General features: G+C 45.9%; 1 protein-coding gene across 8 annotated transcripts in view; it reads left to right on the top strand.

Annotated features, from left to right (window-relative positions):
• The window catches only part of TMEM245 (transmembrane protein 245), a 105,776-nt gene extending 93,600 nt beyond the window's left edge, over window positions 1-12,176 (top strand). For 2 of the 8 annotated variants that reach the window (XM_075585991.1, XM_075585992.1), the window contains 2 exons: window positions 9,089-9,283; window positions 10,971-12,176. In XM_075585991.1, the coding sequence (XP_075442106.1) occupies window positions 9,089-9,283; window positions 10,971-11,016 (241 nt within the window). In that variant the 3' untranslated portion in view covers window positions 11,017-12,176. Of the gene's footprint in view, window positions 1-2,431; window positions 2,661-9,088; window positions 9,284-9,678; window positions 9,736-10,970 lie in introns of those variants that run through there. The other 6 variants (XM_075585993.1, XR_012799157.1, XR_012799158.1 and 3 more) reach the window with 6 other exon arrangements.
• The last annotated feature ends 30 nt before the right edge of the window (window positions 12,177-12,206 follow it).

The following is a 12,206-nucleotide window of genomic DNA, read 5'->3' on the forward strand; positions in this document are numbered from 1 at the left end:
GTTATTGCATGATGCTATTGAATGCTTTCAAATAATCCCCTTTTCTTGCCCTTTTCCCTCAATTTCATTTCTTCTTTGTTGATGGGCAAAAACAACATAGTGGTATTTATTTTTTGAACAAGAAGTGGGAGCTGTTGGTATGACCAACGTGCTGATAACGTTTATTTTAACTATGCCCTTTTTATATGAATTAGTTTATTGGAAATACCGTAGCTAATTTACCATGTATCCTAATTTCAGACTAAAATATTTGATTGTTTTATTCAGTTTAAGGAACCAAACCATTTAAAGATAAAAGAAAATAAACAGTATTGCCAACCTAACTCTGTCATTGATACTTCAGTCCAGTTTCAGTCCCCTCTAACTACAATGTTTTCTGGTTCACAATAGCCAGTGGGAAATCGAGACTTGAAAATCCAGCTGTGAAGTAGAATCTTGTATATTGAAATAGGTTGGCCATAGAAATTTTGATAGAATGTTATTGTATATATAATTGTACAGTATGTATACAAGTTATTGTTTTGTGTAATGCCTTTTACTGTCATAATCTCACATAATTCATAGTATTCTGATTTTCTGTGCTTACTGTGAATCTGAGCCTTCAGCATTCAGAAGATATGGTCCAGGTATACATTACAGCCTGCTAGAATATCAGAATAAAATACTTATCATCCAGTCCATATAGAGCTTAATGAGTCAGAGTACACAAAACCAGTCTGACAGTGTCGGCACCTGAGCATTCTCTTCAGAAATAAAATACAATGTATTACAATATTCTGGAACATTCTCTTCAGGAATAAAATACAGTGTACTACAATATTCTTCTACACATTTCCTAATGATATTTCGGTTTTTCTATTATTTGTATTGTTATTAGTGTGTTCTTTCTTGTGTTTCCGATGACTAGCTCAGAGACTAGCTTAATACCCAAAATCTGCTCTACCATTTTGACATAGTTTATAAAAAAAATATGTTGGTGTACAGTACTTCGCAAACATTCAATGCAGTTCTGTTCAAGGCCACCTAAAAAATATAATTCCTGGGGGGAAAACACACAATTACTGAATACAATGAAACAGGATTTCCTACAGTCTATATCATCTTAACCTGTCATATTTAATACATGTCTGCTGATGCTCTAATCTCACAGATTAAGCAAAACATTAAACTTTTTTGAGGGGAAAAATTTGTTCACAAATGTCCCAACAAAGTTTCCATTGTGTGTTTTTCTATTGCAGCCTGCTCTTGTTTGTTTGTATGTATATACAGTGTGTCTGTATATTTATATAGCGGCAACAATTTGTGCAGTGCTTTTAAAATATACACATTCAAATACATAGAATTTTAATGTCCCCGGAGAGTTTACAGTCTAAGTGGGATGTTGGGAAGCATAAGAGACCGTAGAGGAAGGAGTAAGTGTAGTGAATGGCAGTGCCTGACCGCTTTATCTAACTGCTCCTATGTCATATCTCCACTTACACACAATCACTGCTTCCATATCGCTAGTTACTGTACCACCCAATTCAAGTGAAATTCACCAGGGAAGTCCGGTTGAAAAATAGTATTTGCCCCTTGCAGTCAATCCGTAAAAAGGGAACATCTCAAACCATAGCCAGCAGTTTTTTTTATTTCCTCTTGAGCTTGTATGAGAAATCAGATTTAGATAATGTATAGAGAAAACACCTGCACCGACCAAAAGAGAAATTACTACTGTAATGGTGGGATAATTTTAAATAGTGACATCTTAGTGACTGTCAGAGGAGACCCGCGCTTTTAACACCTTTTAACCTGGATCATTCAGTAGGCAAAACAAGGTCGTGGAATAAAATGTAGTTTATTCGGGTAAACCCGCGTACACACAATGAATATACAAAATACCGACAGAATACACACTTACTGGTGGTCTGGTGTAGAAAACTAGCCTCAAATAGGTGCAGGGCGCCTGCTTCGGAAGTCTTACACTGGCCGGGAAATCCCTCCCTGCTTCCTGGTCCTCTCTTCGGCTAAAAACCTTTGCCGCGACCGCTACGTTCTATTTTCAGAACTTGGACTTGGCGTCTGATGCAGGCTTCACTTATAGTCCTGGCAACGCGACCGCATGACGTCAGCTATAGCTATAATGCAAGCGTCTGTACAGAGGGTGACGGGGGCATGGTGGAGGCATGACTGTGAGTGGTTCGCCCTCATTGGCTGAACTGCTCATGTGCCGCTGACATCACGCTGCGATCGCTGAAAAAACTAATTTGTTTGACTTCAGGGATCGTGACCGTAACGTCACTGCCCAGCGCCGTTGCGGTCGCGCTAACTCTGGGCACCCGCGACAGACTGCTAGTACTTGGTTTGCGGCTGTCGCTGTTGCCAGGACTATAAGCGCAGCCTTAGTCTTTCCTAGCTTCAGAAATGATGCTGGCTGTTCTGATATTCGTTACAGAGCAACTTTAAAAATCCCGCCCGCGCTTCACCGACTCAAGCCTCAAGATGGTCTTTCTCTGTCTCGGCCATCTCCTTACATACCCTCCGCTGTTCTATCTTAACCATGGAAGTAGGAGGAGCGACCAATCAGAGCGTGGGAATTCCCTCCCACTAGCCAATAGAAACAGGGGCTCGTCTCTTGGCTGACGTCAGAGGCGGAGGCGTGCCAAGCCGGCTAGAAAAGCCAGGTGAGCGGGAAATATCAATTAGTCAATGGGAAATGCGCCTCCGAGCGGCGTCTTCCCCCAGTTAACCCTTTGCCACCCGCTGGGCAGGCTCCACCAGGTCTGGCAGTATCAAAATGTGTCTCCACAGGGTGCCCATTGTACTCCGGACCTGGGAAATCGCCCTACCCCTCTCACCACACAGGTTTGTCACCTCTGGACATCCTTTCTCCGATGTAGACATCCCGGCACCTACGTAGATGCCAGGGCTGACTGTATAGACATTTATACAGTATGCACAAACATAAACCATGTTTTAATAAAGTATATGTCTTGGGGAACCTTATAACTGTGAGGGAAATGGGACTGGGATACTTGGGATCGAAAACCAGGATTCTGGGGGACACTGTAGCCCCGGCTTATTTCACCTTGCGTACCCGCAAATCATGCCTGCACGTCAGGGAGAATTATGGGACTACCGGTAACTTTGTCCCCCAAACTCCTGCAAACAAGATAAATACATTTTGACCCAAATATCCCACCTAAAACTTGCATTCCTGAAGTTTTATGTTTCTGGGGCAAGGAAGAACAGGTAAAGCCCAAACAGGTCAGGTTTTTTTTCTATACTTTGCATGGGACTTCCATACACATACCCTCTCTTCATCTACAGATGGGTCCCCGCAAATCATATGCAATTTGCGGGTAAAATACCAGTACTACCGGCTACTCCGGTCAGAAACATTTAATACACTTTTTAAGTCTAGTTGCCCCCCCAATATCCACCCTTAAACTCCTGTTCCCAAAGTCCTGGTTCTGCAGCTATCTCCTACCAGGGGACCTAACCACACATGGCATCCCTAGCTATGAGGCTTATAGGGACAGTAACATGGGAACAGAAATATAGGGAAACATATCAGAGTGCATTACTAGACCCAAGACCTGGCACGGTTTTAGGGGCAGCCAGCTACCCTCTACCGTCACAGTGACACTATGTCATCTTATTTAGATACAGTGGACTTCATTGTTCTCTCTGGTGTGATTTTGGAAAATTCAGTACCAACACTTGAATCCCATGATAAATTTGTAAAGAAAAAAAATAAATAAAATATATATATACAAATACAACTGTATGCTCATCTGCATGTCTTAGGCAGGTCTGCAACCCCGCCTTTCCCCATTATCACCCAGCATACAGCACTTCCACTGCAGCAAGGGATTCTGGGAAATGACATGGAAATGAGCACACAGTGTCACTATATATATATATATATATATATATATATATATATATATATATATATATATATATATATATATATATAGTTAACCAGATGTCCCACTAGGAGACAAGAACAGCACTCAAGGTATGATGCAAAAATTGTATTGAAACAACAAAACAGGTGCCTGTTTTGTTGTTTCAATACAATTTTTGCATCATACCTTGAGTGCTGTTCTTGTCTCCTAGTGGGACATCTGGTTCACTATTGATCTCTATTGAACAAGCACCTGCCTTTCTGAAGCCTTAAAAGTGCCTGCTGCTATTATATATATATATATATATATATATATATATATACAGTGCTTGACAAATCACCCAAAAATCTACTCGCCGAACCAAAAAATCTACTCGCCACCTAGTCCCGCCTCTAGTCCCGCCCCCAACCCCGCCTCTAATCCCGCCCCCAGCCCCGCATTTAAAAAAACCCATAAATTAAATAAATTTAATAAATTTCTAGTAAGAACATTCGTTTTTGACATAAGTTTATTTATTGTATTACATTATACTACAATTAGTCCTTGTTTTGTGTGTGTGTATGTGTGTGTATAAATGTCGAATCTAGAAAAATAAGCCAGATGTGAATGACTAGTTTCCTGCACCCCTTAACTAGTGCCTGGATGCCCCCGCTTCAGAATGTTTAAAGCAGCAATCCCACCTGGGATCTTACCTGATCCGCAGACCCTCAATGTCCAGGTACCTCATTCCCACAATGTTATACATTGGAGGGGATGTGTTCCCTACCTGTCTTCTGGGTTACGGGGGATTCCAATGTCTTCTGTGTGAAGCTTGAGTCAGATCTGGAAGAAAGCAGTATAGGTTATTTCGGTGTAGTATAGGGCAGTTAAGATATACAGGGTAAATAAAATATCCAGATCCAGATTTTGAGACAGAGAGAGGGTGAGACAGAGAGAGGGTGAGACAGAGAGAGAGAGAGAGGGTGAGAGAGAGACGGAGAGAGGGTGAGTGAGAGACGGAGAGAGGGTGAGAGAGAGGGTGAGAGGGTGAGAGAGAGACGGAGAGAGGGTGAGAGAGAGATGGAGAGAGGGTGAGAGAGGACGGAGAGAGGGTGAGAGAGAGACCGAGAGAGGGTGAGAGAGAGACCGAGAGAGGGTGAGAGAGAGGGTGAGAGGGAGAGACAGAGGGAGAGAGAGAGGGTGAGAGACGGAGAGAGGGTGACTGTGGGGGGATGGGGTGACTGGGTGGGGTGATGGGAGACTGGGTGGGGTGATGGGGTGACTGGGTAGGGTGATGGGGTGACTGGGTGGGGTGACTGGGTGGGTGATTGGGTGGGGTGACTGGGTGGGTGATTGAGTGGGGTGACTGGGTGGGTGATTGGGTGGGGATTACTGACTGACTGGGTGGGGATTACTGACTGTCTGACTGGGTGGGGTGACTGGGCAGGGGGGTGGGGTGACTGGGCAGGGGGGTGGGGTGACTGGGCAGGGGGGTGGGATGACTGACTGGGTGGGGGGTGACTGACTGGGTGGGGGGGGTATGACTGACTGACTGGGTGGGGGTGTATGACTGACTGGGTGGAGGGGGTATGACTGGGTGGGGGGGGGTATGACTGGGTGGGGGGTATGACTGACTGGGTTTGGGGTATGACTGACTGAGGGGATATGACTGACTGGGTGGGGGGGGGTATGACTTACTGGGTGGGGGGGTATGACTGACTGGGGGGGTATGACTGACTGGGTGGGGGGGTATGTTTGACTTGGTGGGGGGGGTATGATTGACTGGGTGGGCGGGGTATGACTGACTGGGTGGGGGGGTTATGACTGACTGGGTGGGGGGGTTATGACTGACTGGGTGGGGGGGTTATGACTGACTGGGTGGGGGGGTATGACTGACTGGGTGGGGGGTATGACTGACTGAGGGGGTATGACTGACTGAGGGGGTATGACTGACTGGGTGGGGGGGGGTATGACTGACTGGGTGGGGGGGGGTATGACTTACTGGGTGGGGGGGTATGACTGACTGGGTGGGGGGAGTATGACTGACTGGGTGGGGGGGAGTATGACTGACTGGGTGGGGGGGGTATGACTGACTGGGTGGGGGGGAGTATGACTGACTGGGTGGGGTGGGGGGTATGACTGACTGGGTGGGGGGTATGACTGACTGAGGGGGTATGACTGACTGGGTGGGGGGGGGTATGACTTACTGGGTGGGGGGGTATGACTGACTGGGTGGGGGGGAGTATGACTGACTGGGTGGGGGGGAGTATGACTGACTGGGTGGGGGGGGTATGACTGACTGGGTGGGGGGGAGTATGACTGACTGGGTGGGGTGGGGGGTATGACTGACTGGGTGGGGGGTATGACTGACTGAGGGGGTATGACTGACTGGGTGGGGGGGGGTATGACTTACTGGGTGGGGGGGTATGACTTACTGGGTGGGGGGGTATGACTGACTGGGGGGGTATGACTGACTGGGTGGGGGGGAGTATGACTGACTGGGTGGGGTGGGGGGATGACTGACTGGGTGGGATGGGGGGATGACTGACTGGGTGGGATGGGGGGATGACTGACTGGGTGGGGTGGGGGGATGACTGACTGGGTGGGGTGGGGGGATGACTGACTGGGTGGGGTGGGGGGTACCTTTGGTGTCCTACACGTTCTCTCTCTCTCTCTTACACACACACACACACACACACACACACACACACACACACACACACACACACACACACCACTCTCTCTCATACATACACACATACACCACTCTCTCTCATACATACACACACACACACACACACACTCTCATACACACACACTCTGTGGAACCGGAGGGCAAGCGGGACAGGGGGGGGAAATCCCCTGCCCCGCGCGAGCAGCCACGGGGACAGGAGCGGAGACCAAAGGGGAAGCAGGTTTGGTGGGGGGAGGGGGGGGGGGGGACATTCCCCGCTGTCATCTCCTGCCCCACGCGAGCAGCCACGGGGACAGGAGCGGAACCGGAGGGCAAGCGGGACGGGGGAGTGGGTGGGGGGGAAATCCCCTGCCGTCATCTCCTGCCCCGCGCGAGCAGCCACAGGGACAGGAGCGGAGACTGAGGGGATGAGAAGGGAAGCGCGAGCAGGAGACAGGGACCGCGCACGCGAGGAGCAGCCATTACTTACCCCTGCAGAGAAGGGCTCCATTCCGCGTCACGACCGCGTCACGGCCAATCAGCCAGGAAAATATTTTGTTTTGTTATTTATTTATTTTTTTAAATTTGTGGGGGGGTGGGGAAGCGGCGACAGCCACGGGGACCGAGGGGAACACCCCTGCTGGCATCGGGAGCAGCCACTGGCACTGGGGGAAAGCGGGGACCGTAGGGCAACCGGGACGGGGGAACATCGCCCGCTGTCATCTCCTTCCCCGCGCGAGCAGCCACAGGGACAGGAGCAGAACCGGAGGGCAAGCGGGGCAGAGGGGGGGGGGGGGAGATGGGGGGAGAAATCCCCTGCTGTCATCTCTTGCCCGACAGGAGCGGAGACTGGAGGGGATGAGGAGGGAAGCGCGGGCAGGAGACAGAGACGGACCGCGCGCGCGAGGAGAAGCCATTACCCCTGCAGAGAAGGGCTCCATTCCGCGTCACGACCAATTGGCCAATCAGCCAGGAGGATATTTTTTTTGTTATTTTTTTTTTTTAATTTTTTTAAAATTTGCGCAGAGCAGGGGGAAAAAGTAGCTGGCCACGGGCCAATTTCCGTTCGCACCTGGCGAGTGGGCGACCGGGTTTGTCGAGCACTGTATATATATATATATATATATATATATACACACACCCACACACACACACACACACACACAAAACAAAACACAGAGAAGCTGCCAATGCTACATCCAATAAAAATATACAACTGAACCCCGTTATAACGCGGTGTTCTGGGTCCACATAATGCGACCGCGTTATAACGAGGATCGCGAAAAAAATGGCCGCTGTGATCAGGGGTTCGGCGTCTGCCGGTGGGGAAGAGCTGGGATAGCTCTGTGCTGCCTCTCTCCTGCTGTCCCTGTCTGTCTCTCCACCATCCCCCAGTATCCCCAGCAGTCAGAGATCTGCAGGCTGTGCTAGTAGTAAGGGTAGTGTGCGCGGCTCAGGGCTGCAGCCTCCCCTCTTCAGGTCTATTTTACTCACATTTCCCTGGCCACTGATCACCCCACACAGCAGCTTCTCCTCAACTCCCTCTCACTGACAAACTTTTCAGGGACGCCGGAGAGCCTGCCCGGTCTGCACACCCAGGTAAGAGGACAGGAGAAAAGCAAAGGAGGGACTGGGAGCTGAATAGAGAGAAAAGGGAACCGGGAGCTGCTGTGGTCACTGACACATGGCTGGAGTCCCAGCTGCTGACACTAGTGTGTGTGTGTCACTTGAGAAAATACTTACTCTCTGTTGGCCCTCATAGGTAAAGTTTTCAAAGTAGCCTTTCCTGAGAGCTGATTGACTCCCCCACTCTCTTCCTTTCGGTATCTAGCAGCCTCTCCCACATCCTTCAGTGTATAACTGGGGCCCCAAACCCCAGTATGGAGGAAGCCAGGCTTAGCGGCCACTTGGAAAGTTCAGATGCTATCACTACCTTTGCACAGCTTGATCCTCCTCTAATCCTCTCTGGAACTTACAACACGTTTAAATATCCATGCATGATGTTAACTGGCTTTAAATAAGTACTACACAATTTTCAAGCAATCTGAAGAGAAGTTATGTCATACTTCCAAACACATTTTAATCTTCATCGCTGATAAGATATAAAATCATAAGTGTATAAAATGCTTTAACATGTGAGCATGGCTGTCTATGAGAAACAATATGGAAAGGTTCTCAAAGCCGTCTCCAGCAGGGGGAGGGAGGAAGGCGAAAGGAGGAGGAGGGCCGGCAGCATGATCCCATAATCAAGCAAAATGGAGACGTAGGAGATCTTCAGCTTCTACTACTCCTTGGCTATAAAAATGGGAGCCACGCTCAAACCGCGTTGTAAGCTTTAGCTGTGTGTATGTATGTATGTATGTGTATATATATATCTTATAGTACATGTCGAGCGCTACATCTATTTGTTATTTAAAGTCTGGGGAGAAATGTGAATATTTCTGGAAAAAAGTTGTTGCAATGCCCCTGAGGCAGGGAAGGTGAAAAACAATGCCACTGAGCTAGTGATCTTCTTAATCAAAATCTCTCTCTGATTTCATTATAGAGGTGGTCACCCATATCTCACAGGTCTTGCAGTAGCTGGAGGAGCATATTACCTAGGACTAGAAGGAGCCATCATAGGACCCATTCTTCTCTGCATACTTGTAGTTGCCTCCAACATCTTCAGCGCAATGTTGGCGAGTCCGACTTCTGCACTACCCACTCCTTCAACGACACCGTGGCCATTACAGACACATCAGTAAGCTAATGGTCCCTTTACTTTTCAGCTATGTTCTTTTTACTTTATCAGTTTTCGAAAGTAATGCACAGAAATAAATCTAAAAACCGTTTTTCTAACTAATCATTTCTAATTTAGACCTTAATGGGATTAGAAATATTTTTTTTAGTGCTATAAGCGTGCTCATTTTTCTTTTAATATAATCGCCTAACATTTAACGCAGCAATACTGAACATTTACAACTCTATGTATATATATTTTTAAATAAATCAGTTGTGTAGTATTAAATAATACTTTCTGCATTTTTTTTATTCCACTCTCTTTATGCCCTTTTTAATGAGTTTTAATGTATTAAGCTTCCTTAAGTTGCTGTAGCAACTATTTACGAAGACACAGCACATCTTCTTTTGAAATAGGCAATCCTAGAGTGAACCCTGGGAAGCAGGATCTTTGCCGATCAATCGACAGCTTAGGTAATTACATTCCCTTAAAGCTAACCAACTGCTGCATCTATCAAAACAAGAGAGCTGCAAACTGGATTGCCACTTAAAAATTCCTTTACAGTAGTCTGTATTTTCAGAGAAAGGCGCCATTGCCATGCAATATGTTGATTTTTTTTCCATGTTTAACTTTTCTGCTGTAACATAGAAACTATGCCTTCCCTGCTATCTACAGTATAACCCAACACAACACATAACTGTGTTGGAGATGTGTATGACATCCTGAACAATTGGAGATACTGATGCAGCGGCCGTTATTCGAACACTTCACGCGTCATGTACATCGGAATCCCGATTTGAAACCGCGGGATGAATTCCAGCCTTCCCGCACTAAGATGCGAGCGCGGCGAGAGCAGAAAAACAAATTTTAGTGTTCTGGCTATTAAAAACATGAAATTGACACAGTATCACATTAGCACAGTGACACAGTAGCACAGTGACACAGTAGCACAGTGACACAGTAGCACAGTGACACAGTAGTATAGTGACACAGTAGTATAGTGACACAGTGACACAGTATCACATTAGCACAGTGACACAGTAGCACAGTGACACAGTAGCACAGTGACACAGTAGCACAGTGACACAGTAGCACAGTGACACAGTAGTATAGTGACACAGTAGCACAGTGGCACAGTGACACAGTAGTATAGTAGCACAGTACTGTACACATTACAATTCATCCATTTTATTGCAAACGAAGAAACAGAATCCATGAAATTCAAACAAAACATCCGCGATAAGCGCGGGTGCCTGGGGCGATTGGCCACGTTCTTGCTGCATGGGGAACAGCAGAGAACTCAAAATCGGCGCCGAGATGTGTTCGAATAATGGCCGCTGCATCAGTACAGTATGGAGCCTGATTTACTAAGTGATAAGCCAAAAGACACCTTCCATTGCTGTAAGACATTCCACTGAATGCTGGAAAGTGTCTTATTACATTATCATGTGGATGGGAGAAACATGATGTTCTCTTTTTGTTTGAATCCCAACTGTGAGAAAAACTTTTTAAACTTTTCAAAAGATCAGTTTCAACAGTTCTACTCATCTGATAAAAAAATCAATAAATCACTAAGATTTAATTTATTATTGCTTCAATTAGTTGACTCTGGTCCTTGATAGAATGGCACATTTAAGCACCTTGAACAACAAAGCAGATTGGTGAACAAGGTAACACTCTCCATCTAATTAAACATATTATTTTACAGGCCCTTTGGGGAGAATCTTCAAGAGATGAAGTCTACAGCCGAGTGACCAGGACAAAGACACAGAGTTTACATGACATAGAACTCTTTGTTTCACCTGCATTGACCTTAGTACGCGTGGTGGCCTTTAGATACCTTCATGGCCTGTACTGCAGTGACTGTGCCCTCAGGCCTTCTACAGCGAGAAATACTTTTTATGCAAACTTGAAAGCAAAACTAAGCAGAACATCTGCAAGCCTTACACCGAAGAGAAAAACATGCACAGTGCTTTTCACAGCTGCTTGCTGTTTTATTTATCAACGTTATTGTTATGAAGGCCAAAAATATATTGAAGGAACAAATCTTTACACTGGGGTGAAGACTGTAATAAGTGGGGCAGACTGACTACTTAATGCTTTTTTGCCTTTCTTTGTTTTACACCACTGACACACGAAGATTTATCCTTTTTCAGCTAATGTTTTCTATGTGTTCATCTGGTGAATGACAACAGCATTTGTACCTACTAACAATATACATTTCAATAGACACTTAAAAAAAAAAAAGACTAAAACCAGATCATAACATAAAATTAAAACAAATGCATTTACTACTTTTTGCAAACAACAAAAAAAGCTTAACTTTCCATGGTAAACTCAATAGCACTTTAAGCATTTTTGAAATGCAAATCCCTTATTTGATATACAGTATATATATTTTTTAATATGTCTGTCACTCAGTTTTGTACAACTTTATTGTATTAATTGTATTTGTTGTTACAGGCAAATTTGTATGGTGTGTCAGTGATATATAGGGTATTCCCCTCCAGTATTGAAGATAAAACTGTTGCCTCAGTATTAACTGACATGCCCAGCAGCCAAGCAATGTCTAACTCAGGGGGGCTCAACTCCAATCCTCAAGCCCCCCAGCAGGTAAAAATTTCAGGATATCCCTGCTTCAGCACAGGTGGCTCAATCAGAAGCTCAGTTGGAGACTGCACCACCTGTGGTGAAGCAGGGACTAATTGAGCCACCTGTGCTGAAGCAGGGATATCCTGAAAACCTGACCTGTTGGAGGGAGGGCTTGAGGACTGGAGTTGAGCACCCCTGGTCTAATTGGTTATGTCCAGCATTAGGTATTATATCTGCCTTTGTAATGATATGAACCAGAGCACCAAAATGAAAATATGCTTTAATTTGTGAACCAAATAAAAATACATCTATTCAAAGATTATCCAAATGGTGCGTGTATGTGACTGTTTAG

Source organism: Ascaphus truei, chromosome 2 (assembly GCF_040206685.1).
Source record: "Ascaphus truei isolate aAscTru1 chromosome 2, aAscTru1.hap1, whole genome shotgun sequence".
Lineage (NCBI taxonomy): Eukaryota > Metazoa > Chordata > Amphibia > Anura > Ascaphidae > Ascaphus > Ascaphus truei.